The following is a 27,036-nucleotide window of genomic DNA, read 5'->3' as shown; positions in this document are numbered from 1 at the left end:
TCATCCCCCCAACCCCTGTGAGTGCTGACTCAACACCTACATCCTGCCAGCATTAAGCAGATGAGGCCCATCCATGAAAACAGCCCAGATAGCTCACTAGGGGCACTAGGAGGTGGCTCAAAGGCATTGCTTGCTCAGTGCCCACTCAAGGTGGAAGTCAGACCCTATGAACTGTGCAAGTTAGCTCAAACAGTTTATAATCATCCTCTATCTCCTGATTTGAAAACAAAGCCATAAAATCACTCTCCTGACACTGCTGCTGAGTCCCCTGCCCCCAGAGGTGGGTTTATTGTAATTAGAGCTCTGTTTTAAGTGTGCAATCACATCTTTCCCAAAGGATTAGCATTTGTAGGATAATCACCATGATTTCATTGTGAATAATTTGCAAAGTTTAGGAGACGAAAGGACAAGTGATTACTGGGATGGGGCAGGGTAGTTGTTTTAAATGAAAGAAACATCTTAATCATTTTGCATAGTACTAATAAAAAGTCATAATGAACAAGAGATCAAAATGCAATTTATTGTGCGATTAATCCTACTGCTTTACAAGACTTTGAAGGGGGAATTGTTCATGGATGGTAGTGCACAATGGCTGTTTTTCTTTGCCATTGACTTCACCCTTGGTTCTGAGTAATAGGGTTTGAGTTCAATCCCCACTCCAGACTTGACACTATAATCTAGGCTGACACTCCAGTGCAGGCAGTGCTGCATTGTCACACATATTGACCAGGATTTTCCCTGCGGGTTTCTGAACCCCGCCATCAGGCTGAAATGTGGGTCAGAAACCTGCACTGTGTGGGAAATAGTCATTCATTGTGATTTTCCTCAGGATGGCCAATTCATGGCCAGAGGACAGGCTTGCTGTACAATTAAGGATGGTGGGAGGGCTCTCGAAGCTGAAAGGCCAATCAGAGACCTTCCTGCTTGAAAGAAGCAGCAGGCTGTAATGCCGGGTAAGTGAGTGAGAAGGTGCTTCAAAATGGAGACCCCCTCTCTCCAACTTCTTTAAATTTAAATAAAAATTGAATTTTGCAGCCAGGCCACCACTGTTGAGGGTCGGGGGTGGGCGGAAAGCGGGGGGGGGGGGGGGGATGTGGGGAGCCCCCACAGGGCAGCCTGCAGCTGCTTCAACACCCAGGCAGGGAGGGCCTGTTGGCCTGCCTGGAGCACTTGTGCCCAGCCTGCCACTGGGAGGCCTCCTCCAGGCAATTAAACTGGCTCTCACGCCTGTGGTAACCTGGAGGCTGACTGGAGATGGGGAACTGATACACACCCACCCACCTCCGATTCCAGCCCCAGCAAGGCCATTGTCTTTTGGATTAGACATTACACTGAGGCTGCTTCTACTCTCAGGTAGGTGTAAAAGATCCCGTGGCACTATTCAAAGAAAAATAGGGGATTTCTAACTGTTGTGCTGGCCAATATTTATCCTTCAACCATTACCTAAAAACAGATGATTTGGTAAGTTGTTCCATTGCTGTTTGTAGGAGCTTGCTGTGCTCAAATTGGCTGCCGTGTTCCAGGCAATACAATGTGACAATACTCCAAAAGTCTTCCTTTGGCTGTAAAACACTTTGGAATGTACTGAAATAAAAGCAAAATACTGCAGATGCTGGAAATCTGAAATGAAAACAAGTAACGCTGGAAATACTCAGCAGGTCTGGCAGCATCTGTGAAGGGTCACAGTTCTGATGAAGGGTCACTGACCTGAAACGTTAACTCTGCTTCTCTCTCCACAGATGCTGCCACACCTGCTGAGTATTTCCAGCATTTCTTGTTTTTATTTTGGAATGTACTGAGGTTGTGAAAGATGTTCTATAAATGCAAGATCTTTTCTTTTAACCTGGATGGAACTGAATTAGTGACTTGTGTTTCCTTTTAATTTTTCCAGGGTGACTTTGCCTCCCAAAACATGATGAGAGCGATTTCAAGACAAGTCTGTGAGCAGCTGATAAACAGTGAGTACAACTGACGGTTGCTTGGGGAAACCATAGGGCTTTTGTGGCCAAGAGCTGGAAGTGGTTTGCGGTCTTCCTGGTTTCCTGCACTTGAGAAAACAACTAGTTTTAAGTCTGTTACCTGATGTACATTCTCTTGTATCTGTGTGTGGGGTGGGGGGGGGGGGGGGTGGGGTGCGAGGGGTCTATTCCACATCATTTAACTGGCTGTGCTCATACTTTCCACATTCAGTGCCACATGACTGAGGTTTACTGTCGGTCGCCTGATACACCAGTCAGAGAACTTTGGCACACATCTGGGTTTACTTGCCGTCTTTCAATCTAGTTATTTCATTCTTACTAACAATTGAAGCCTTCGCCTTCAAGTTGAGTTCACTGGTAAAATCTTAACCTGACAGTGACAGGCTAACAGGTCAATTGCCAATTTTTTTTTTTGTGTGGACCTTGATATCTTGCCGTGTCAATAGGTTTCCTGGGGGAGGGGGGAAAGGCTACACAAACGTGTGAAAAATGTATAAAAAGGGCGGTAGGTTTCTGTTATGATATGTAGGCTAAGAGGCCTGAACTCAAAGGCACATCTATACTAATGGTGTGCACCAAAATACCAAACAGCAGGCAAGCCCTATGCCATTAGCAGAATTTAAAGTGTTTTGTGGGTCCTTAGATTGAAGAGCAGGAAATGGGGGCCTATTACAACTGGTCCTCCAGCAACAATTGGCAGCATACAGACATGGTACAAAAGTTGAACATGCTGCTGAGAGCTCTCCCTTTGACCACCCTTCTTGTTTGTGGGATCTTTCTGTGCACTAATTGGCTGCTGTGTCTGGGAGGAAGTAGGGGGGGGGGTGCGGTGCGGCGGCAGAAAATGGCAAGGAAGGGCAGTGGGTGGCAGATGGCTCTCCCATCGAGAGCCCAATTGAGCCACTTAAGTGGCCAATTAAGGGCCTCTTCCCACCACTGCTGGTCCGCCACATGCCTGGTGAACCCTGGCAGCCTCCCTCCAGGCTTGTGGGGGGGGGGGCCTTCCTAAGTGGGTACTCTGTAGCACATGGAGGGGCTCCCCGAAGACAATGGCCACCCCTGCGACAACACCTCCCCCCCCCCGCCCCTCACCAACCACATAGCCCCATCTCTTCACTGCAGCCTACTTGACTGGCCTCGGCTACCCCTACCCCACTTACCTTGCTGAAAGGCCAGCGTCCGTCACTGAGTCTCATAGCTGGGTGCAGTTCCAGCAGTGGCCACTGCTCCCAGTGGTACTGCTAGGACTGAGGAGTTTCCGGCCCTCGGATTGGCCCTTAAAAGGACTGAAGCCCCCACGGCAGCTCATTAGCTGCTAGATTGGTAGAAAATCCACCGGGGCTTCCCCAGACAGCCGAGATGGGGTTGTCCCCTGCTTGCCTGCTCGTTGTTGGTGCCACTGCCACCCCAACTAAATTCAGCCCTACATTGCAAAAGTACTACATTGACTGTAAAGTGCTTTGGGATTTACTGAGGTCGAGAAAGGCACAGAGCACTGTGTTCAGGAAGCCAGTGATAGTGAACTACCTGCAGGAAGAGTTTATTGGGAAATACATAGTAAAATCGTGTCAAAGTGATGAGGTTATTTGGGTGACAGCCTTTTTGTTAAATTTTCCCAGCCAGTTGGAAGGCTGGCAACATGGCAGGGGAAGGGGTCGGGAGGGGAGTCTGATGTCCTCCCACTGACATGGCAGACTGTCAGCAACTGGCACCTCAGTGTCACAGCTGTCCATTGGGCAGCCAATTGAACTCCTTAAGTGGCCAATTAAGGGTCACTTTCCATCCCCCACAGGCATTTTGTCCCTATCAGGAGGACCCACCGCCATTGGGGGAGACCACCAGGTGAACAATGGCAGGTTCCGGTGGGGGGGGGGGCCTCTTTGATGGGCGTTCCATGGCACACAGAGAGGGCCCCTGGTAGCAATGGCTGCCCCACAACTAACTGGCTGTTGGTGCACCATGACTGTCCACCACCACTACCCCCCCCCCCCCCACTCCCCACAACCGTGACCCCTGGGGTCTGCCCTGGCTTGCCCCAATCAAATTCACCTCTCTTTGAGGGTGCCTTGGCATTGTGGTGCCAGTGGTGACACTGCTGAGCTGCAAGCCCTCTGATTGGGACTGTTAATTGGCTGCCGCTGGCAAAATGACGTCCCAGACGCCTGCCATCCGCCGGAGTGGGGTCAGCTCCTGCTTTCAGCCCTGCCAGCAGGACTTCAGTCTCTGTGGAAAAATTCTACCCTATCCTAGGATATGGAGCAATATTAATTGAGAGTTCATCAGTTGCTTGGCAGACAAATCCTGCCAAAATGTAGAATAAATGGAGATAATTCCTTGCTTTTACTTCTTCAAAACTAACAATGTTGGAAGTGAACTATACATATATATATATATTTATGTGTATATAAAATGTATACATGTGTGTGTATATCTATATATAATGACCTTTGTCATGGCTGGACACAGGACCTTCAATTCTTGGAGGCTGGAAGTATGCATTTTTGATTGGATGATTAGGTAAAGAGTACATTTTGCCATGAGTATGTTCCAATTACCAGCTTTCTTCTGAGATTGATCACCATGCAAGCTAATGCTCACCAACTTCTCAAAGCTCACAGCATGGTGCATACAAGCCCATATCCTGCCCAGGTCAAAGTGCAGCAGCTCAACCACATCACATCGCATTGATTACCTACTGTTCAAACAGATCAAAAACTTGTTCTGTTGTTTCTCTCTGTATAATCAATGACAGTGCAGGTTTATTGTTCAAACAGAACAAGATGGAATAAATACATTATTTGATGTTACCACAAGTCGGACTGATACCTGTACCATTCCCCACCAACCCCCCCACCCCAATCACCTACCATGCCACAGACATTTCAGTTGGAGATGTTCGGAGATTCAAGTTGTGGCACCAATGTGCGGCGCTGCATTAGTAGGAGGATCCCCAAACCATTGGGTCCTGATCTCAGTCCTGCTGCTGCATGAGAGTCAAATGGAGGGTCAGTTACCCTCTCTGTCCTCACCTTCCTGCCAGTAACATTCCTAGCTGACTCAGAGCATCATTGGCTGAGGCCTGAGGGCAAGCTGGAGAGAATACCTGAATGTATATTATTATAAATCTTTTCACTTAGTTTACCTAAGATATTTTGTCGTCGACAATATCTGCAAGTATAATTAGGTTGAAGAACACGTGAATGATAAAAAGGAGTGTCTTTGTATCAAAGAAAATAAGATTCATAAATTAATTATGTCGTCATATCTTATGCAGACATTATCGGCACCCAGCAAGATTTTTATAATAATCAGTATCTAATAAATGCTATGAAAGAAGTAAGTCAGTTAAAACTGTGTTTGTTTTAATACCTAGTTTTCCAATTTGTAATATAGTATATGAGTAATCTGAGACAAGACAGTGTGGTGAGTGCAGCTTGGGAGGAACAGGTGACTGTCCATGCTGCTTCCCAAAATTCTGCACCACTCACCTCATGACTGGGTCAGTTGTAGACAAATTAATAGAGATTAATTGCTATGATTGGTCAACATCATTTTTGTTGTATCATGTGACTACCAGGATGGTAAAAGATGAATTAGATTGCACTTGGTGTTCTATTATCTAGAAATTGCCATGTTCCAACCCCGGGGTTTCTGTGTCACTCCAAATGGTGTCAGCATCATGATTCAAATAGTAGATACTTGAGCAGACCTGCAGTCGCCTCTCGTGGAGCTGTTAGTTTGGTAATAAGGAAAGACAGTTGGTAACATGATGTCACCACCCCGCTGGGCAAAGAAGTGGCTGTGAAGGGACAGGGAAGGGTTGCATTAAAACAGAAATGAAGCCTTAACTAGGTTACTTACAGAAACATCCTGATGGCTAGCGCAGGCAGAGATCTGGGGCCTGGTCACTCATTGTAACTCCCCCAAGAGATCAGCAGCACTGCGTAAAACAGAACAGATGTTGAGAACAAAAACAAGAAATGCTGGAACCACTCAGCAGGTCTGGCAACATCTGTGGAAAGAGAAGCAGAGTTAACATTTCGGGTCAGTGACCCTTCTTCGGAACTGACAAATATTAGAAAAGTCACAGATTATAAGCAAGTGAGGTGGGGGTGGGGCAAGAGATAACAAAGGAGAAGGTGCAGATTGGACCAGGCCACATAGCTGACCAAAAGGTCACGGAGCAAAGGCAAACAATATGTTAATGGTGTGTTGAAAGACAAAGCATTAGTACAGATTAGGTGTGAATACACTGAATATTGAACAGCAGCAAGTGCAAACCTGAAAAAAAACCTGAAAAAAACAGTGGGTAAGCAAACTGAACAACCTAAGATGAAATGAAATAAATGCAAAAAAAGATTGTAAAAAATGTAAAAAAGAATGTAAAAAAAAGGAAGAAAAAATAACTAAAAATGAAAGTAAAATGGGGGGCTGTCATGTCAGAATCTCTACCCAGAGTTGTGGAAGCTAGATCACTGAAAGTATTTAAAGAGGAGGTAGATAGATTTTTGAAATATCGGGGAGTTGAGGACAATGAGGAGCTGGCACAAAAGAGGAGTTGAGGTCTGGGCAGATCAGCTATGATCTTATTGAATGGCGGGGCAGGCTTGAGGACCGAATGGCCTACTCTTGCTCCTATTTCTTTCATTCTTAGAACTAGATTCATGCTGTTGCATAAAGAAAGCAGCTGCTGGCTTGAGATATTGTTAACTTTTGTCTTTATTTTTGCAGACCAAATGAGGAGAGTTAACTCATTGATAAACCAGATCCCCAACGGTTACTACACCAATCGGGCTGTTGCTGGGCCACCTGGACCAGCTGGGCCGCCAGGTAGTGCCGGACAAGTAGGAGAAACAGGGCCTCCGGGCCCATCAGGATTCCCAGGAACACCTGGTGGACAAGGCAGACCTGGTGAAAGAGGTATGAGACTTTCAATCCGGACTTTCCAAGTGTGTTAGCCAGACTTAAATTTCTTTATGGAATCACAGAAATGTATGCTGCAGGAAGCCATTCAGCCCATCATATGTACCAGTAGAATAAGAGCTATCCAGCCTAATGCCACTTTCCTACTCTTGGTCTGTAGTTCTGTAGGTTATAGCACTTCAAGTGCATATCCAAGTACTTTTTAAAGGTGATGAAGGTTTCTGCCTCTACCACTCTCTCAGGCAGTGAGTTCCTGACCCCCATCATCTTCTGGGTGAAAACTTTCTCCTCAACTTCCTTCTAATCCTTCAGCCAATTACTTTAAATCTATACCCACTGGTTATTGGCCTCCCGGTGAAGGGAAATAGGTCCTTCCTAACCACTCTATCTAGGCCCCTCACAATTTTATAAATCTCAAATAAATCTCCCCTCAGCCTCCTCTGCCCCAGAGAAAACAACCCCAACCTATCCAATTTTTCCTCATAGTCAAAATTCTCTATTCCTGACAACATCCTCGTAAATCTCCTCTGTACCCTCCATAGTGGGATCACATCCTTCCTGCAGCACGGTAACCAAAACGTAAGCAGTACTCTAGCTGTGGCCTAACTAGTGTTTTATATAGTTCTAGCACAACCTTCTCTGATAATGTATGATTCAGCGAATAAAGCAAAGTATCCCCTGTGCCTTCTTAACCACCTCATCTACCTCTCCTGTTACCTTCAGATATTTTGGACATGTTCTCCAAGGTCCCTGTTCCTCTATACTTATCAATAAGCTATCATTTATTGTGTATTCCCTTTCCATGTTTGCCCTCACCAAATGCATTACCTCACACATTGAATTGGATTGAATTCCATTTGCCACTTTTCCGCCCACCTGACCAGTCCATTGATACCTTCCTGCAGTCTATAGCTTTCTTCCTCACTATCAACCACATGGCCAATTTTTGTATCACCTGCAAACTTCTAAATTATGCCCCTGGCATTTAAGTCTAAATCATTGATAGGTACCACAAAAAGCAAGGAACCCAGTACTGAGCCCTGCGGACCCCCACATGAAACAGCCTTCCCGTCACAAAAAACACCAGTCGATCATTACCCTTTACTTCCTGCCACTGAGCCAATTTTGGATTCAACTTGCTTCTTTCACATGGATCCCATGGGTTTTTACTTTTCTTACCAGTCTGCCATGCAGGACCTTGTCAAGAGCCTTGCTAAATTGCATCTGGACTACAACAAACATGCTTACCCTCATCAATCTCTCCTTGTTACCTCCTCAAAAAATTCAACCAAGCTAGTCACACATGACCTTCCCTTAACAAATTCACGCAGACTATCTTTGATTAATCCACGCCTTTCTAAATGACAATTAATACTGTCCCTTAGAGTCTATTCTAATAATTTGCCCACCACTGTGGTTAGGATAACTGTCCTGTAATTACTTGCTATATCCCCTACTCCCTTATTAAATAACAATACAATCTTAGCAGTCCTCCAGTCCTCGGGCACCATGCCTACAGTCAGAAAGGATTAGAAAATGATGTTCACTGCCTCTGCTATTTTCTCCCTTGCTTCTCTGAGCAGCCTGGGGTGCATTTCATTTACACCTGGTGATTTATCTAATTTCAAAGGTGTTAAACCCCTTAATACTTCTTCTCTCACAATGTTTATCCCATCTAATATTTCATACTCCTCCTCCCTAACTACAGTCTGCATCACACCTCCTTCTTTTTGAAGACAGACACAAAGTGTTCATTCAGAACTATGCCCACGTCTTCCACCTCTACACATAAGTTACCTTTTTGGTCTCTAAAAGGCCTTACTCTTTCTTTAGTTTCCTCTTGCTCTTTATGTATTTGTAAAACATTTTTGCATTTTCCTTGATTTTACTTGACGATGCTTTCCTACTTGCCTTTTTTTAATTCACCCCTACACTTTCTATACTCCTATAGGCTTTCTACAGTATATTGAGCTTTTGGTATCTGACAAAAGCTTCCCTTCTTTGCCTTGTCCTATCCTAGATGTTCCTTGACATCCAGTGGGCACCAGATTTGGGAGTCCTACCCTTTTTCTTTGTGGGAATATATTTGCTCTGAGCCCTCTCTAGCTCCTCTTTGAATGCCTCTGATTGCTCTGACACTGATTCACCTTTACTGCTCAGAATGTTCCACTTGCAAAAGCAAATGGTGAAAATGTAAAGAGGCAGAGAAGGATCAACACTTCATGCATGTCGTGGCTGGGTGTTGGGCATTCAAATAAATGCTTCCTGGTTCAAACCTCCTTTTCAAGTCTCCACTGCCAAAGGTTTGAGACACGAATATTATCCTTGGCCAGTGGAACCATCTTAAGTGGGTTCTGATCCAACCCCGCAAATATAGATGGGTGGTAGCATTGCTGGGAAGTCAGGAGGAGTCCTGTGTGAAAGTTGGTTGTTACCTGCTGCATTTGTACTCCTGGGCATGTGAGAGGCAGGCTGCCCTTTGATTAACGACTGGCTGTGCAAAATTTTTGACAGGGCCATTTTAGCCATGACACCGGGTTGATCATCCTTCCTGCAAGTTAGTGAGCAGCTCTGGTAACGTCCAACATCATTGGAATGCAGCTGATAAACCTCAACATTACCAGTCGTTTTTAGCACTACTGTCAAAGAGGATTGGGATGTTTCATCATATACCGAGGGGAAAACATTTGATTTTAATCCTGTCGCCTTTCTCCTGACCCTACATGGTCACAACCATGGTATCACCCACCTGATGGTATGGCAATAGCAAGAGGTCTGAAACATTGCCCGACAGCGAGGGGGAGATTTTGTTTTGTGTGGCAAGGAGGAGTATTCATGGACCTTCTGGTCCCACGAAAACCAGTGGGCCCGAGGTGTTATGATTCCAAGAGGAATTGTACTTCAGGTTTAATTTGAATGGAAACATAATTAATATAGTAAAATAGGAATTTAGTGCACAAATCCATCTTGGTGCTTTGCAGATGCTGATGGACTGGCTGTGCATTTCCAGCTTTTATTCCAGCCTAATGGAGGCAGCAATGCTGAAAGTTGAAATTATTGCCCTGTTATTGTTTACTTTTCACTTCTTTGTAATAAACTGTCTGAATCTTTAGGGATGGGCAACGAATGTTGGTCTTGTGAGTGACACATCATATGAAATAAACAAAAACTTCCAATGTTACAGCACACTCTCAATAGCATATCTTTTCCCCTTCACTGATAGGAATCCCTGGAGAAAAAGGTGAACGAGGCAGTCCAGGTATCGGGAAACCAGGACAGCGAGGTTTACCTGGACCCCCTGGTATGTAGCTTTATGCATGAGCAAACATTTGCACGGATCATAGCATACAAGTTATATGATGCAGGAGATTTTTGTTGCTCCAAATTTGTAGGGGTATCAGGTGAATTAAAGAAACAAATTAGATAACTCTCCTCTACTCAGTTGTAACATTTTAGGCAGCATTTTAACTGGGTGATTTGTGTAAAATGAATTGGATGTCCATGAAATGCTCTGTCCGATTTTGCTTTCCACTGAACCTCAATGTCAGTAACTCAGAATGACCTTTGGGGCAAATTCTTCTTTCCTTACCTTTGTGCCATATTTTTGCTAGGCAACTCTCATTTTACCTGGAAAAAAAATCAAAAGCTCCAAATTCCATCCCAAAAATTCTGCCATGTTAAAAATCTCAGACCTAGGCTGAACTAAATTGGCAGAAGGTGGTAGTTTTTGTTTACACCTTTGCAGTTTTCTGCTCGGTTGCTCATAATGGTGTCCGGGATATTAATCTTTAATTCCTGGAGACAGTCTGTGATTGGCAACTCATGGATGACACCCTGTTTTCACCTTCTTCCTTCATAAAGCTGCACTTGACAAAAGCACTCAGTGGCTGATGAGCAGCGGCTAGTGGAGCACTAAATCATAATGTGTTCCGGGAATTCCAAAACTGTTACTTAATTTTGATTTTCTTTTTTGAGAAACACGCAGTCTGGCCTGCATAAGTTTGCAAGGTCCTCAGCAGCAGAGATTGAGCTGCTCTGTTACCCGTGACACAGCTCATTCCAACACAAACATTACATCAACCCCTCATGGGTCAGAGGGAGGCAAAGGTGACACCTTGTTTTACTTGTTTAAGGTAGGCTGTACCCTGAGACACCCACAGCTCATAATTAAAAAAGCAGAGTCATGCCTTCACTAGCAGCAGTTTGCCTCCGTCCCCCAGACAAATGGTTTGACTATTAAATGTGAGTCAAATGGTCGTGGAAAATAAAAATGAAGTAAATGAGGAGTCATTTTTAATCCCAGTGATCAGTAGTTTTCATTTTCTTTTTGGAGGTGGGATGAGAGAGACCCCATGAGGGCTGTGGGGGGAGCGGGTGGAGGGGGGGTTAATTTTGTGGTTTCATTTACAACATGTGTGAAGAGTTACAGACGACTGTTCTTGAATTACGTGGAGGCAGTCTAGACAGCATGAGGAACAGCTGCCAGACAGGTTTGGGGTTAGACATGAGTTTTCCAAGTTAATGAACAAAGAGAGAAAAAGCAGCACAAGTAATTTTAAACCGCTACTGTTGCACATATGCATTCTTTGCTCCAGATAGGTCTTCTTTTCAGCAAAGAAAGAAAAAGAGAGGGTGATTTGTTTTTGTGACCTATCAAGATGAGGGTATCAGTGTTGGAGAACTCTATACTTTTCTATTTATTGCTCAATCAAGTAGATTATGGATTAGATGCAGAATATCACTCATCCAGTCTGAGATCTGTGGATAAATGCTTACTCAATTGCAGTGACATTTCACTTCCATTTTAGAGAGAGAGTTAACCATTTAAACAAAACAGGAATTCCTGGCAGAAAGTGTGTGTGGGTGCGCATTCATGTCTTTCTGCCTCTGTGTGTGTGCGTGCATGTTTGTGTGTAAGATATGCATGGCACTAACCTCAACTGCAATTCTCCCCATGGTACAATATCCAGCAGACAATCAGGGCTGAATTTTCATTCGTCTGTGGAGGCAGGACGGGAGGCAGGCAGGCGGACTGGCAATTTCCCACTAACAGCCGGCGTTCCAGTTTGCCGGCATGTTCCTCCCTCCAGGCCATTTTAGAACCGGGGTGGGGGAGGTGGGGTTTGGGGGGGGGGGGGGGTAGTTTCCAGATTGGCATGTGAGCCCTCCACTGAAGCGGAAACTCTGCTGATGAATGGAGGCAACCTGCTGGTAGCAGACCACAGGGCCAACGCACCATCATTAAAGTTAAGACCCCCCCCCCCCCCCACCCCACAATAGTCGCAATAACCATAGGACCACAGCTGCGGCCATAGACCGCCCAGTGGAAAGGTTTCCCCTCCATGATGACAGCCTGACAGCTGTGGCCACTTTTTATTTTAGCATTCTGAAGATTCTACAGAAGGCTCCTCCATCGTGAGGCGCCCTGTCTTTCTCATATCTTCATCGGAAACGCCTACCTCTGACGGTGGGGCCGCTGATCTTTGAGTGCTGGATGGCCTCCTATTGGCCCTCCATCCTCAGAAGCCCAGCCACTGCACTTAAATAGATGGTGAATGCGCCATCTGGCCATTAATTGGCCAAGTTCTTGAAAATTGCATCAGGCATCAAGCGCTGATGCAGTACAGGGTCAGGACCTGGAAATGCTCCCGACGGGGTCCTGACCTAAAAATGAAAATTCACCCCCCACCCCCCCTCCCCCTCCCCCGTGTCCAGGCTGACGTATGAAGGATGACCATTCGTGGGTGTCGGGGCTGGGGCATGAGGCACCAGAAGGCTGCAGGCACAACCAGAATGAGGTGAGTGGAGAAAATTGGAAGAGAAAAAAAGTACATCTATGCCAGGTCTGTCCTAATGTCTCCATTTTTTTCTTTCTAGGCCCACAAGGAGAATCAAGAACAGGCCCAACAGGTCCTCCAGGCCCAATGGGACCCCTCGGACCACCTGGTCGCCAAGGACGTTATGGGTCTCGAGGTCCTCCAGGCCCTCCTGGTTACTGTGATTCCTCTATGTGTGCAGGCATCCCTTACAATGGATATCCAGGTAGGTTGTGATCTTCGGAATTAATCCAGCGATTTGTTGGGTTTTAATATATTCTTTTTGAAATCGGTAAGTGATTGACATCAGGTAAATTTTTTTAAACAGTTAAACCCCTGCTGATTTGGGTGAAGTTATCCCCTTTAACCGCTTTTATAACTATTCTATAAACAATTTTTTTTAAAAATCCTTAATGTATAATTTTTTAACATGATAATTAACATTAATTAAACTGAAGCACTAAAAACTAATGAGCTTCTTGTATAGTTTGTAAACTAACCACTCAGCAGGCAATTAAAGAGTTTACACCTTGGTAAACTGGAGAATGATCGGTCGACCATTCTGCCCTGTACTTTGCAATGCATGACACCTAATTGCACTCAAGCCATAAGATGAAGCAGAACAAAAGAGGCAAAGACTTATAAGGCTATAACTTCTTTTTTCTTTAAACTAAGTGGCTGGAACGTTTGTGAAATGCTCCAGTGGTTGCTGATATAAATCATGATTTAAACAGGTGACTAAATAAGTAACTAAGTAACATCATAGGTTACCACGTGGCTGTGCCGAAATGTATCCTGGGTTAGCCATGGTGCTTGGAGGTCCAAATATAAAATGGCAGTTCCTGGCAGAGGGGTGATCAGTAAGGCGAGTGTTTTGATGTGACATGCGGCCAATTTGTGCTGTTTGCCACCTCGGTTTGTTTAAGAGGTCAGAGGAGTGCAGAGGAGTCAGGATGAATTTGTTTATTCATTCGTGGGATGTGGGCATCGCTGGCTAGGCCTGCATTTATTGCCCATTCCTAATTGCCCTTGAGAAGGTGGTGGTGAGCTGCCTTCCTGAACGGCGGCAGTCCATGTGGGGTAGGTACACCCACAGTGCTCTTATGAAGGGAGTTCCAGGATTTTGATCCAGCGACAGTCAGGATGGTGTGTGGCTTGGACCGGAACTTGCAGGTGGTGGTGTTCCCACACATTTGCTGCCCTTGTCCTTCTAGGTGGGAAAGGTCGTGGGTTTGGAAGGTGCTGTCTAAGGTGCCTTGGTGTGTTGCTGCACTGCATCTTGTAGATGGTACACAGAGGGTGGTGAGTGTCTGGAACTTGCTGCCGGGGGAGGTGGTGGAAGCAGGTACAAGAGCGACGTTTAAGAGGCATCTTGACAAATACATGAATAGGATGGGAATAGAGGGATACGATCCCCGGAAGTGCAGAAGGTTTTAGTTTAGGCAGGCATCAAGATCGGCGCAGGCTTAGAGGACTGTTTGGCCTGTTCCTGTGCTGTACTGTTCTTTGTTCTTTGCTGCCACTGTGCACCAGTGGTGGAGGGGGTGAATGTTTGTGGATGGGGTGCTGATCAAGTGGGCTGCTTTGTCCTGGATGGTGCCAGGCTTCTTGAGTGTTGGAGCTGCACCCATCCAGGCAAGTGGAGAGTATTCCATCACACTCCTGACTTGTGCCTTGCAGATGGTGGACAGACTTTGGGGAGTCAGGAGGTGAGTTACTCGCTGCAGGATTCCTAGCCTCTGACCTGCTCTTATTTATTTATATGGCTACTCCAGTTCAGTTTCTGGTCAATGGTAACCCCCCCCACCAGGATGTTGATATTGGGGAATTCAGCAATCATAATGCCATTGAATGTCAAGGGGAGACGGTTAGATTCTCTCTTGTTGGAGATGGTCATTGACTGGCACTTGTGTGACGCGAATGTTACTTGCCACTTATCAGCCCAAGCCTGGATATTGTCCAGGTCTTGCTGCATTTCGACACGGACTGCTTCAGTATCTGAGGAGTAGCGAATGGTGCTGAACATTGTGCAATCATCGAATGCAGTGTCAATCCACATGGTATAAGGAACCTAGTGGGAAGACCAAACAGAAAGAGGAGAGGAAGGGTCAGTACAAAATAAAGAGTGAGGGCCACAAGACGAGTTGCCAACCCTCTTGGATTCTCTGGGAGCATTCAGTGGGAGTGTTCAGGAATGGCAAAGGCACAATGGGCCAAATGGTCTCCTTCTGTGCTGTACGATTCTATGACATATAAGATTCTGTGAATGGAAGATGAAGCTTCCGGTAGAGTACAAGGATTTCTTCTCAGATGAAAGTTAGAGGAAAGTGTGTAATCTAAATCAATGTTGTTCACTGACTAGTTGCAGATGTGGTTACGTTCTATATTCACTCATTTTAGTGGAAAACGCCTCAGATACACTCACACAATGGAGGTAAATGTACTTCATGTGTATATTTGTCACCATTCAGTAATCATGGAAATAAAACAATCAAAATGGTCATAAATATACAATCTGTTTTTTAATCTTACCAATTTACAAACAAGAGCACAGAAAGTTAACATGCATACACCGTGTGGGTATGCGTGTTGAGATCACATGGCCAACAACCATGTCTATTCTCATTTATTTTGTAATCAGAAATGCAATTAGCTACATCTGGATTCCAGTGGCTAATACTTTGACAACACTGATCTAAATAGAAACTGAGTTTGATGTGTGTGGGAGAGGGGGGTAAAACTACACGACCCGTCAGCTCAGTCCCAGCATGTTTCCAGCCACAGTTCCTCAATTACTGTGGGTAATATCCTGAAAACTTGCATGTGATGCAAGCTGTAAGCATAGCTTTTGAAAAATAGAGATGTTGATGATTTCTCTATTATTAGAATGACTGTGATTTTACTAAAAAATCTTAAACCTTAATAAATCACAGGTTAGGCCTTCATTGGCATACTGTGTCTAATTCTGGCACCACACAGTTTGGAAAGGTTGCCAAGGCTTTGGATAGGATGCAGAGGAAATTTACTAGAATGATACCAGGGATAAGGGACTTCAGTTATGTGCAGAGACTAGAGAAGCTTTGATTGTTCTCCTGAGAGCAGATTTAGTAGAGGTGTTAAAAATATGAGGGGTCTTGAGTAACTAGGAGAAACTATTTCCATTGGTGAGAGGATCAGTCACCACAATGCAGCACAGATTTAAGATATTAGACAGAAGAATAGGAGAGGACAAAAGTAGAATTTCATTTTATGCAGGGACTTGTTATGACCTGGAATGTATTGCCTGAAGGTGGTGGAAGCAGATTCAATAGTAACTTTCAAAAGAGAATTGGATATATAATTTGCAGGGCTGCAGGGAAAGAGTGGGGGAGTAGAGGCATGATGGCCCAAATGGTCTCTTATTGTGTTGTATGATTCTGACAATTTGCTCTGTTTAAAACTGGTGTCAGAGCTATAAGAACATAGAAGCATAATAGGAGTAGGCACTTGGCTCCTCAAGCCTGCTCTGCCATTCAATAAGATCATGGCCGATTTTCCAACTCAGCTACATGTTCTCACAATATCCCCATATCCCTTGATCCCTTAGTATCCACAAATCTGTCAATCTCTGACTTAAATATACTCAACAACTGAGCATCCACAGCTCTCTGGGATAGAGAATTCCAAAGATTCACAACTCTTTGATTAAAGAAATTTCTGCTCATCTCAGTCTTAAATGGTCAATTGCTTATCCTGAGACTGTGACCCCTAGTTCTAGACTTTCCAGCCAGGGAAACATTTTCTCAGCATCTACCCTATCAAGCCACTTAAGAATTTTGTTTCGATGAGATCACCTCTCATTCTTCTAAACTCTAAGAAATATAGGCCTAGTCTACTCAATTTCACATCATAGCACAATCTCCTCACCTCATGAATCAGTCCAGTGAACTTGATGCTTGTTGCACTTCCCTTGAAGGCAAGTATATCCTTCCTTAGGTAAGACCGAAACTGCAGACAGTAGCAGGTATAGACTCACCAAGACCCTATGGAATTGCAGGAAGACTTTTTTTACTCTTATACTCCAATCCCAAAAGGCTTTCCTAATTGTTTGTTGCCTGGATTAATCTCCCGGGTACTGCTACTGGCAACCCAGGAGGAAAGCTTGCATTTCGCATTTGCAGTTCAGACCTGGGGTTTGTACCTGTGGTTCTTGGAGCTTCACACATGACAGCTGCTGGTATGAAACCATGTGCAAAGATAGTGAACTCTGAGTTTGGGAGGAGTAACGTTTGCAAACTGCAGGCAAACACCACTAGTTAGATGGCATATATGATGGTGTGCGATCAAATGCCACATAAACAAACGGGAATAGATCCAACTGGTGTTAGCAACTTTAATGACGAGGTAAAGAGAGAAAAAACACCAACGCAGTGAGACCCTGTCAGAGAGACACTGCGACTGACTCCATGATTTTTGGCATATTTTGTGGCAAGAATGTCACTTACTCTAAAAATCAGAACCAGCAAAGATTAATTTTAAAACATTCTCAGGCTGTTGAAAGAGATAATCCCAAATTACTAAAACTTTAATGGCAAAGTTGAAGTTCTTTTCACCAAAACATGAATGAAACATGATCATAAGTGCAAATTTCATATTCTTTGCTCATAAAGTAATATAACAGTTTAAAAGTTAATATTTTATAATCATTAATAAACTGCCTTGTTTGGCTTGCAATATTACAGTAAAATAGATAAATTATTTATACATAAATTTAGCCTCACACGGGGCCCTACTAATTTTTAAAAACATTTTAAAAGGGGCATTGCTTTCATGAAAAATAAATGATTTCCAAAATCTCTCTTTTGAGGAAGGAAAAAGACCACCTGCCACTTTGAACAAGAGGGCATCATGCCCAAGTGGTACAACAACAATTTGACTCGTGTTGCATCTTCAAACAAACATCAAGCCTGCTAAATCTGATATGAACTTAGTGCCCATTTAACTTTCTGTCCAGCATAAGGCGAGAGAAAGTGTTGAGATTTTAAAGGAGCACCTTCTTCCTAAAATGAATGTTTGGAAAATCTTTTTTGTTTGTTCACAACAACGCTGCACAGCAACATATACTTTGCTAATATTAGTGAAAATGACACATTGCTCCTCTTGTCCCACCTTTTGCCCCGACCATTCCCACCCGAAGAATAAAGAGTTTGCAAAAAAACATTTGCTTGAAGATGTGTCCCTTTAGGAATTAAAAATTAAAGGTGCTCTGATTTTTACAACATCAAGAAGAGCAGCCTAAAGCTGAACTTTTAAACACTTGTCTCATAGCAATGTTCCTTAAGAGGGAGCCTTAAATGCAACCCACTCAGAATACAGAATATTCCATAAACTTGCTCCATTAGCTTGTGTTCCCCGGAGGGTCTAAACAGTTTTTAACCCAACAGAATACCCTCCTGCCCCTCTTTATTACAAGGCAGGATATTCCTCTTATACGATCACACATTTGGAAATATCAAGAACTTTATTTTTCCGGTGGGATTTTAGTGGTTATTTGGATATTTCTTTGAACTAAAAAGATGTAGACAATGCTTGCAGTAATGAGATCATCACTCCTCTTCACTTTAGTATGTTAACCATTATATCACTAGAATGGAGTGTGTCCTACATGGATATCCAACCAACCGCCCCCAACAGCTACAAAGAAGGGACCCAGATCTCAATGACTAGCCCATGTAAAGCTCCCAGTAAATATATATTTTCATATAATAAAAACAGTCTTTTGCACCGACTTCCCGTCAACTGCATCACACTTCCTGCCAATTGCCTCATTGTTCTTGTCTTGCAATTCTCTGTCACAATTAGTTATGAGCAAATATATTTTTTACTGGTACCCAATTGACTCATCTCCAAAGTTTTCAATTTTCAAATAATTTTGGGAAATCAGGAGGCAATTTATGAAATTAAGTTTCTACAGCCTAACAAATGCATTAAAAATAATCAGTTGTAAATGAATCCTTATCCCCCACCAACCCAGTATGTATAGGACTGTCTCTCTACCACCTGTGCAGATTCCTCTCCCCCACCAACTCCATGCGGCTGAATTTTATGGGAGAGGAATCTAGGATACAGGTTCAGAGGCGGGGGCCCATAAAACTGAGGCCGGAGGGCCCATCGCCTTCCTGTCGCTACTGGAATTTAACCAGTGGCAGGGGGAGGGGGCAGGAATCAGCGCCCCACGGGGAGGTCGCCCAGCAAAACGAGGTGACCTCCCGGCAAGCTTGGAAGGAGTGCCCTCCTCTGTGGATAATCTGTTGCCCATGCAGTGCCCTTGCTGGGAAACACAACCACCTTTGTGAACCCCCCCACCTTCCCCCTGCACTAAACACCCGCCTGCTCCCCACCCCCCTCTCACCAGGACCTGCTGGTCTGGTCCTGGTGGCCCCCTCTCACTTACCTTGGGTCTGGACTCCAGCGCTGGGCCTGAGTCCAAGGCCTCTTTGTAGTACCGACAGTGGCCACTGCTCCCAGTGGTAATACGACTGATGTGCCGTCCCTCCGATTTGCCGACAGTTCTTAGAGGGGTGGGTGTGGGGCTCCGAAAGGCCGAGGTGGGGTTCCCCACCTTCTTGGCCCGGCGCCGAGAGTCCCGTGATGTGACAAAATCCAGCCCAGTGTGCAGGCCTTCCCTTCCCGCCATAAAACTTACGTGTGTATGGCTTATAGAGTCATAGAGTTATACAGCACAGAAACAGGCCCTTCGGCCCATCGTGCCTGTGCCAGCCATACAGCACCCAACTATTCTAATCCCATATTCCTGCACTTGGCCCCTAGCCTTGTATGTTACGGTGTTTCAAGTGCTCATCTAAATACTTCTTAAATGTTGTAAGGGTTCCTGCCTTCACCACCTCTTCAGGCAGTGTGTTCCAGATTCCAACCACCCTATGGTTGATAAGATGTTTCCTCAAATCCCCCCAAACCTCCTGCCCCTTACCCTAAATCTATGCCCCCTGTTTCTTGACCCCTCCGTTAAGGGAAAAAGTTTCCTCCTATCTAACCTATCAATGCCCCTCATAATCTTGCACACCTCAATCATGTCCCCCCTCAGCCTTCTCTGCTCCAAGGAAAACAACCCTAGCCTTTTCAGTCTCTCTTCATAGCTGAAATGCTCCAGCCCAGGCAACATCCTGGTGAATCTCCTCTGCACCCTCTCCAGTGCAATCACATCCTTCCTATAGTGTGGTGCCCAGAACTGTACACAGTACTCCAGCTGTGGCCTAATTAATGTTTTATACAGCTCCATCATAACCTCCCTGCTCTTATATTCTGTGCCTTGGCTAATAAAGGCAAGTATCCCAAAGGCCTTCCTAACCACCTTATCTACCTGTGCTGCTGTCTTCAGTGATCTATGGACAAGTACACCAAGGTCCTTCTGACTTTCTGTACTTCCTAGGGTCCTACCATCCATTGTATATTCCCTTGCCTTGTTAGTCCTCCCAAAATGCATTACCTCACACTTTTCAGGATTAAATTTCATTTGCCACTGCTCCGCCCATCTTACCAGCCCATTTATATCGTCCTGTAATATAAGGATTTCCTCCTCACTATTTATAACACCACCAATTTTTGTGTCATCTGTGAACTTACTTATCATACCTCCTATATTCACGTCTAAATCATTAATGTACTGTACAAACAGCAAGGGATCCAGCACCGATCCCTGTGCTACACCACTGGTCACAGGCTTCCAATTGCAAAAACAGCCCTCGACCATCACCCTCTGCCTCCTGCCACTAAGCCAATCTTGGATCCAATTTGCCAAATTGTCCTGGATCCCATGGGCTCTTACCTTCTTAACCAGTCTACCATGTGGGACCTTATCAAAAGCCTGACTGAAGTTCATGTATATTACATCTACTGCTTTATCCTCATTGACACATCTAGTTACCTCCTCGAAAAATTCAATCAAGTTAGTTAGACACGATCTCCCCTTGACAAAGCCATGCTGACTATCCCTGATTAATCCCTGCCTCTCCAAGTGGAGATTAATCCTGTCCCTCAGCATTTGTTCCAATATTTTCCCAACCACTGATGTTAGACTCACCGGCCTGTAATTACCTGGTTTATCCCTACTACCCTTCTTGAATAATGGTACCACATTCACTGTCTTCCAGTCCTCTGGTACCTCTCCTGTGGCCAGAGAGGATTTGAAAATTTGTGTCAAAGCCCCTGCTATCTCCTCCCTTGCCTCACATAACAGCCTGGGATACATCTCATCTGGGCCTGGGGATTTATCCACTTTTAAGCCCGCTAAAACAGCTAATATTTCCTCCCTTTCAATGTTAATATGTTCAAGTATATCACAATCCCCCTCCCAGATCTCTGCACCTACATCATCCTTCGCCATAGTGAACACTGATGAAAAGTAATCACTTCAAACCTCACCTATGTCCTCCAGCTCCACACAAAGATTGCCACATTGATCCCTAATGGGCCCTACTCTTTCCCTGGTTATCCTCTTAACCTTAATATACTTTTAAAACGCCTTGGGATTTTCCTTTATCTTGCCCACCAGTGTTTTTTCAGGTCCCCTCTTTGCTCTCCTAATTACTTTTTAAAGTGCCACCCTACACTTTCTATACTCCTCTAGTGCCTCCGCTGTTTTCAGCGCTTGGGATCTGCCATAAGCCTCCTATTTTTCCTGATCCAATCCTCTATATTCCTTGACATCCAGGGTTCCCTGGACTTGTTGGTCCTACCCTTCACCTTAACGGGTACATGTTGGCTCTGAACTCCTGCCTTGTGTGTGCAGGGCTTCCCAGTACTCGCCCAGTAATCCCATGCATACATGACCTTCCCCCTTCCCAACTCCTAAATAGCCAACACTGCAATATTTCAAGTCAAACTGTTGCTGGAACTGAGCTCTTCTTGAACCACAAAGAAAGCTATGCCCAGAATAAAGAAAAGAACAAATTATTTGTTGCAATTACACAAAAGCTTTACAGCTACTGATTAATCCCTAAATAGAGACATTAAATCTATTGCATTTACAGTTGTGGCCAACCTTATGAAAATAAACATATTTTTAAAATTAACATAGAGTGTAAGATTCTAAGTCCTATTTAAAAAATAGGTAAACTAACTGAAAAGACTATTCAACATTTAAGGGTAACTTCGGGCCCTGTAGTTAAATGATCTTGTAACTTAAGCTAAAGAAATATACTAAAACCTCATTTCAGCTTTGCAATGTTTTAACCTGTTGTCAATAACAGCGATTCAAATGTACTGATACAGATAACAAATGCAATCGAAATATCAACAAAAAAATCTTTAATTTTCTCAGTTCTCTAGTTCTAGCGAGCTTGCGTTCCACCCCGATTGGGGTGTTAATTAAAGGCAGCCAAATTGCTGTTCGTTTGCAAGTGGCCGTTGGGTCATAAGAACTGACTGGAATTTAACACCAACCGGGCTGTCAACAAACTTGGATGCCCCAGATATGTTAACGGTCTAAATATTGTGATGTGATATGTGTTTGATTTTTGTTCTGAATAATTAAAAACAAAATAGCAACAGCTCATTTATTCTCCACTGCAGAAAAAAAAGAATATATATATATATATATATCTAGCTCTTTTTCCCAAAACTAACAACATTCTTAACCTGTTTCAGGTTCCGGATAAATTTTACTAGGTTACCCATGATGCTTACAAAAAACCGAAAAACCCTGTTTCTGAAATATTTGTTCCCGAGCTTAATAAGAAATGAGCCTTTTTGGAAAATTCTCCAGGAGTTGATTTATTGAACTCTGTTGACCATCAGTTCTTCATAAGGAGAGCGAAACACACCTACTAAACTAAGAGTTTGCAGTTTCTATATATGAAACAGACGTCAGAGATGCCTGTCCTTTTAAGGCTGTTTCATCGTGAAGCAAAAAAAAGAATCTCACTCACGAACAAGGCTTAAACTTACTACTAACCTTGTGAAGATACACCATTTTACAAACAACAACAAAAAAAAAACAGATTTTTAGCCGGGAATGTTCAAATTACTTTGTCGTATTGTTTCTGTAAATAACTAATTGCGGCATCTCAAAGGTTCGAACTGAATCACAACCCACACCAGCTGTAACATCTATTAAACCGGCTTCTGTGTTCGGGCCTGCTGCTTGCTACCTGCATTAGACAGTAACCATCCTTCTGAAACATCACCAAGAAAAACCCTACAAATATCAGCGACAAAAATATAAAGAGGGGGTGAAACTAGTCTTGGGTGGTGGTACAGGATGGACAATCGCAAATCGGTATCCCATTCTGCATTCCGGCTGAATTTCTTATCCAATGGAAAAGAAAATTGGGCAGAGTGTAAAACTGGCTACCAATTCACTATTTCCCATTTTGTGTTACCAACCGAGACCATCCCCACGCTTTTTTTTTATGGGGTAGGAAAATAATTTTTGTTTTAGGCTTTTTCAACTTCACAGTATAATTGTTTTTTTTAAAAATTGGTTTAACTAAACAATGTTTTGTGTGCTCATAAATGCTGCACGCACGATCAACAGAAAGAATTCCGTGTAACTTTGCTGTTGTGGTATTACCAACTGCATATAACCCAGGAATAGCACCACAAATTCCGAGCATTCCCAAAAGGGAGCCGTACCTGGAGGAAGCTACGGGTCAGAGCTCCCATCCAGCACGTCTCTCTCCTGGTAGCGTCTCACTTTGCTTTTCCCTCTCTCTCTCTCTCTCACACCTCTACATTTGCTGACACCCATTTATGTTTGCTCTTTCCATTTTGCTATTGTGTCTTTATTTAAAACTGTAATCACTGTTGAATGATTCTCCTTCACGTTATTGATTTGAATTTAACGGATCCTTTTTTAAACAGCCACGGGCAGTTCAAATCATAGTGTTCATTTTTAGTAATGATCGTGCCAACAAATTCAAATGAAACTCATCTTAACATCAGATTCCGCACCTTTGTTAAACATCGTTTTACTAATAATGCACAGCACGATTTGAACTGCCCTGTCATTATAAATGTAGTGTTGTTGATCATTTCTGTGCAATTACTGCATCTTTTGTTCGAAAGAATCCTCTTTTCTTTAAGAAAAAAGACATTTTTCCAAATATTATTAATGACTTAAAAGGAAGCAATTCTACTCTTCCCTTCTGCTTTGTTAGAAAAGAGTATAATTTTTTCAGGTGAATGTAAATCAAAATATGCATACAAATATATATATAAAAATGTATATGTTATAAGAATTTAATTTGTGTCTGACATGTTGTATACATGTCTAAACCAAAGGATTGGTAGGCTGCCGATTATAGTGTTTGTTATATCAGACCCATATTTCCAACCAGGACAATACGAGCCGCGACCCTACCGACCAGAAACCCATGTTGTGCCCATAGAAAGGGGAGAGGAAGAAGAGTTCGACCAAATTGAAACTCAGTCGCCTGGATTTAGCCGAGTCCATTCATGAGGAATGTCCTTCATTGTTCCAAAAAAAAACAGGGAGAGAGCGCGGAGAGGTGTCATATCAACTGCCTTTCGATCTGTATTTTGTTGCCACATTCATGTCTGCAGAAGCCTCTATGTTTTTGATCACCTAATTTGGCCCCAGTTGAGCAATTAGAGAGTTAAACATGCTTTGCTTCGGCTTAGAACCGCTCAGCTCTGGTTTTTGGGTCTGACCTTGGCCTGATATTGGTTCAGCCACAGCACAAGCATGTTCATTTTAAAATCACATCTTCAACTTTGCCATACACATAGTCAGGAGCAGTTCCTTCCCCACATCCCTTGTAACAGTCATGTCACATTAGGGAAGGGGAATAGTAGGAATGCTCCAATTGCAATGTGTAGGGATATTGTGCAGGGCCACACGACGATCCCCCCACACCTTGCAAGATACAGCGACATTTTCGCTAGAAATACTGAGCAGTGGTAATCTTTCTTATCATGTTTTAGCTACGGAGATCAGGTTTATTCTGGCCCTGCCCCTTTCCTACTTATCAATGTTTGAAAGCCGGGACTCCTGCACATGTGACTGATGCAAAAAAAATCCCCGTCGTCATTTGCGTAACTCCTGTGTACTCTCAGTCTGTCACTTTCACCTGTTGTGTATATGCTTTTACGTAGTAACACGCCTTTTCTGTCCGTCTTAACCTGCATAGATTGGTTTTAACTGTGCCTCTATTCACTTTAGTTACAAAAAACACTTCTTTTTCTGTAGTCAATAATTTTTTCATTAGAAATAGAAAAAAAACAAAAAAAAAACTTTCCGCATTGATTCACACCATAGACAGTCTCCTCCCCCACTTCCAATTGCACCCAATATCCACACATTCGCAATGGTTACTCTGCAATTTTATCCCATGTTAGCACTTCAAATGCTATTTGAACAATAGCTACAATTAACAAATGACAAGCTTGTCTACTACATTCCAATTATATAGTGTATCTGTATTTTCAGTTATAACCTATAGGAATATGTTACTTTATCTTACAAGTGTATCAGCTGGTTAAATCAAGAATTAGGTGCAACACACTCTTAAAAAGGATACTGCTTAAAATCATTGTACCTACCAGATACAATACTTAACACTGCTTAAACCATTTTTTTAACATTAAGACTTCAATACTTTAAATGTAAATGTGCTGGGTCTCAGCAGATCTGTTACAAAGGGTGGTGGAAATGCATGTCTGTGATGTATATTTAGTATGGAACCTTTACCAGAATATAGTGTTTTCAGAAACTAGAATGCAGTTGGAATCTGTTTGCAAGACTATGGATATAGAATTGCTGCTTCGTATTTGTAACTGCAGATTGTGAATTTCACAGCCTAAATTTCCTATTTATTTCTGAAATGAAAGAGGCATTTTTCAATAAAACTACTGAAATTAAACTAACAGCTCTCGCATCTTCTTTTAACCAGTAAGATTTTTCTTTAGCTTAACTTAGAACGATACCAGGAATGAGGAACTTCAGTTTTGTGGAGAGACTGGAGCAGATAAGATTAAGGGGGAGATTTAACGAAGATGTTCAAAATTATGATGGGTAAATAAGAAGAAACTATTTCCACTTACAGGAGTGGCAATAAGCAAAGGACCCAGATTTGAGATAACTGACAAAAGCACCAGAGGGGAGAAAATGAGATTTTTTTTTCACATAACAAGTTGTTGTGCTATGGAATGCAGGGCTATGGAAGAGCTGAGGAGTGGAACCAATAGGACAGGTCCTTCTAAGAGCTGGCGCAAGCATCATGAGCTGAACAGTCTCGATCTGTGCTTTCAGACTTTAGGATTTTAACACAAGGTGCAACAAAAGATGAGAATACTTCACGCATGGGTTAAGGGACTTTACAGTTAGTTTGATGATCGAATCCGCATTCCTACAACACAACAGTGACTACACTTCAAAAGTATTTCACTGGCTGGGAAGTGGTTTGGGATGTCCTAAAATCATGGGAAGCACTATATAAATGCAAGTCTTGCTTTTTTGCATCACTTACATTGCTGCTTTTTTTTAAAAAAAAAATATTCAGATTAAGGGCATCACTGGTAAGGTCAGCATTTATTACCTATCCCTAACTGCCCTTGAGAAGGTGGTGGTGAGTCATCTTCTGAAAAATATCTTGAGTAATTTGCTAAGCTGTTTCAGAAGTTAAGAGTCAACCACATTGCTGTGGGAAATCTGCAGTCAGCAGATGTCCTTCTCTAAAGGACATTAGTGAACCAGATGGATTTTTATGACAATCCAGTAGTTTCATGGTCACCATTACTGATACTAGCTTTTTAATTCCATTTAATTAACTGAATTTAGATTCCCCAGCTGCTGTGGTGGTGAGATTGAATTTATGGTCCTGGATAATTAGTCCAGACTTTGGGATTTCTAGTGCAGGAACATAATCACTATGCTGCTGCTTTCCAATCACTTATCGTGAAGTGTTAAACCAAACAGCAGATAAAGAATTAGAAAACAATCTAATGTCCCTTCCAGCATCACTTTCTTGTTGGAGGCAACATGGCAGCTGTTGAGCTGAGTTTCAGCATCAGGTGCTCCAGGGAATGTCTGCTGGGAATGTCAAAAATAACAACTCAATTGCCCTTTTGTTTTAACAATATTTGCACTCAGCATACTAAATAAACGTCTTGATTAGATTCCAGCCTGTAACTCTACCACGTATCCATTATTCTAATAGGGACTTTCATTCAGTACCTCTGTTAAAGAGGGAGAATCACCATCAGGCTCCTATTTAAATTCAGAGTCTCACTATTGAGACCCTTTTTAAAGAGGACACTTTACAATTGAAACTCAAGTCTCAATGGGAGTCCCACCATCA

General features: G+C 43.3%; 1 protein-coding gene across 3 annotated transcripts in view; it reads left to right on the top strand.

Moving 5' to 3' along the window:
- The window catches only part of LOC137376636 (collagen alpha-1(XII) chain-like), a 268,726-nt gene extending 243,127 nt beyond the window's left edge, over positions 1 to 25,599 (top strand). For 2 of the 3 annotated variants that reach the window (XM_068045570.1, XM_068045573.1), the window contains 5 exons: positions 1,892 to 1,958; positions 6,711 to 6,899; positions 10,126 to 10,203; positions 12,780 to 12,944; positions 24,055 to 25,599. In XM_068045570.1, the coding sequence (XP_067901671.1) occupies positions 1,892 to 1,958; positions 6,711 to 6,899; positions 10,126 to 10,203; positions 12,780 to 12,944; positions 24,055 to 24,176 (621 nt within the window). In that variant the 3' untranslated portion in view covers positions 24,177 to 25,599. Of the gene's footprint in view, positions 1 to 1,891; positions 1,959 to 6,710; positions 6,900 to 10,125; positions 10,204 to 12,779; positions 12,945 to 22,363; positions 23,302 to 24,054 lie in introns of those variants that run through there. The other variant, XM_068045571.1, reaches the window with a different exon arrangement.
- The last annotated feature ends 1,437 nt before the right edge of the window (positions 25,600 to 27,036 follow it).

Source organism: Heterodontus francisci, chromosome 13 (assembly GCF_036365525.1).
Source record: "Heterodontus francisci isolate sHetFra1 chromosome 13, sHetFra1.hap1, whole genome shotgun sequence".
NCBI classification, from domain to species: Eukaryota; Metazoa; Chordata; class Chondrichthyes; order Heterodontiformes; family Heterodontidae; genus Heterodontus; species Heterodontus francisci.
Note: the sequence above shows the minus strand (reverse complement) of the source record. Positions and strands in the feature narration are given on the sequence as shown.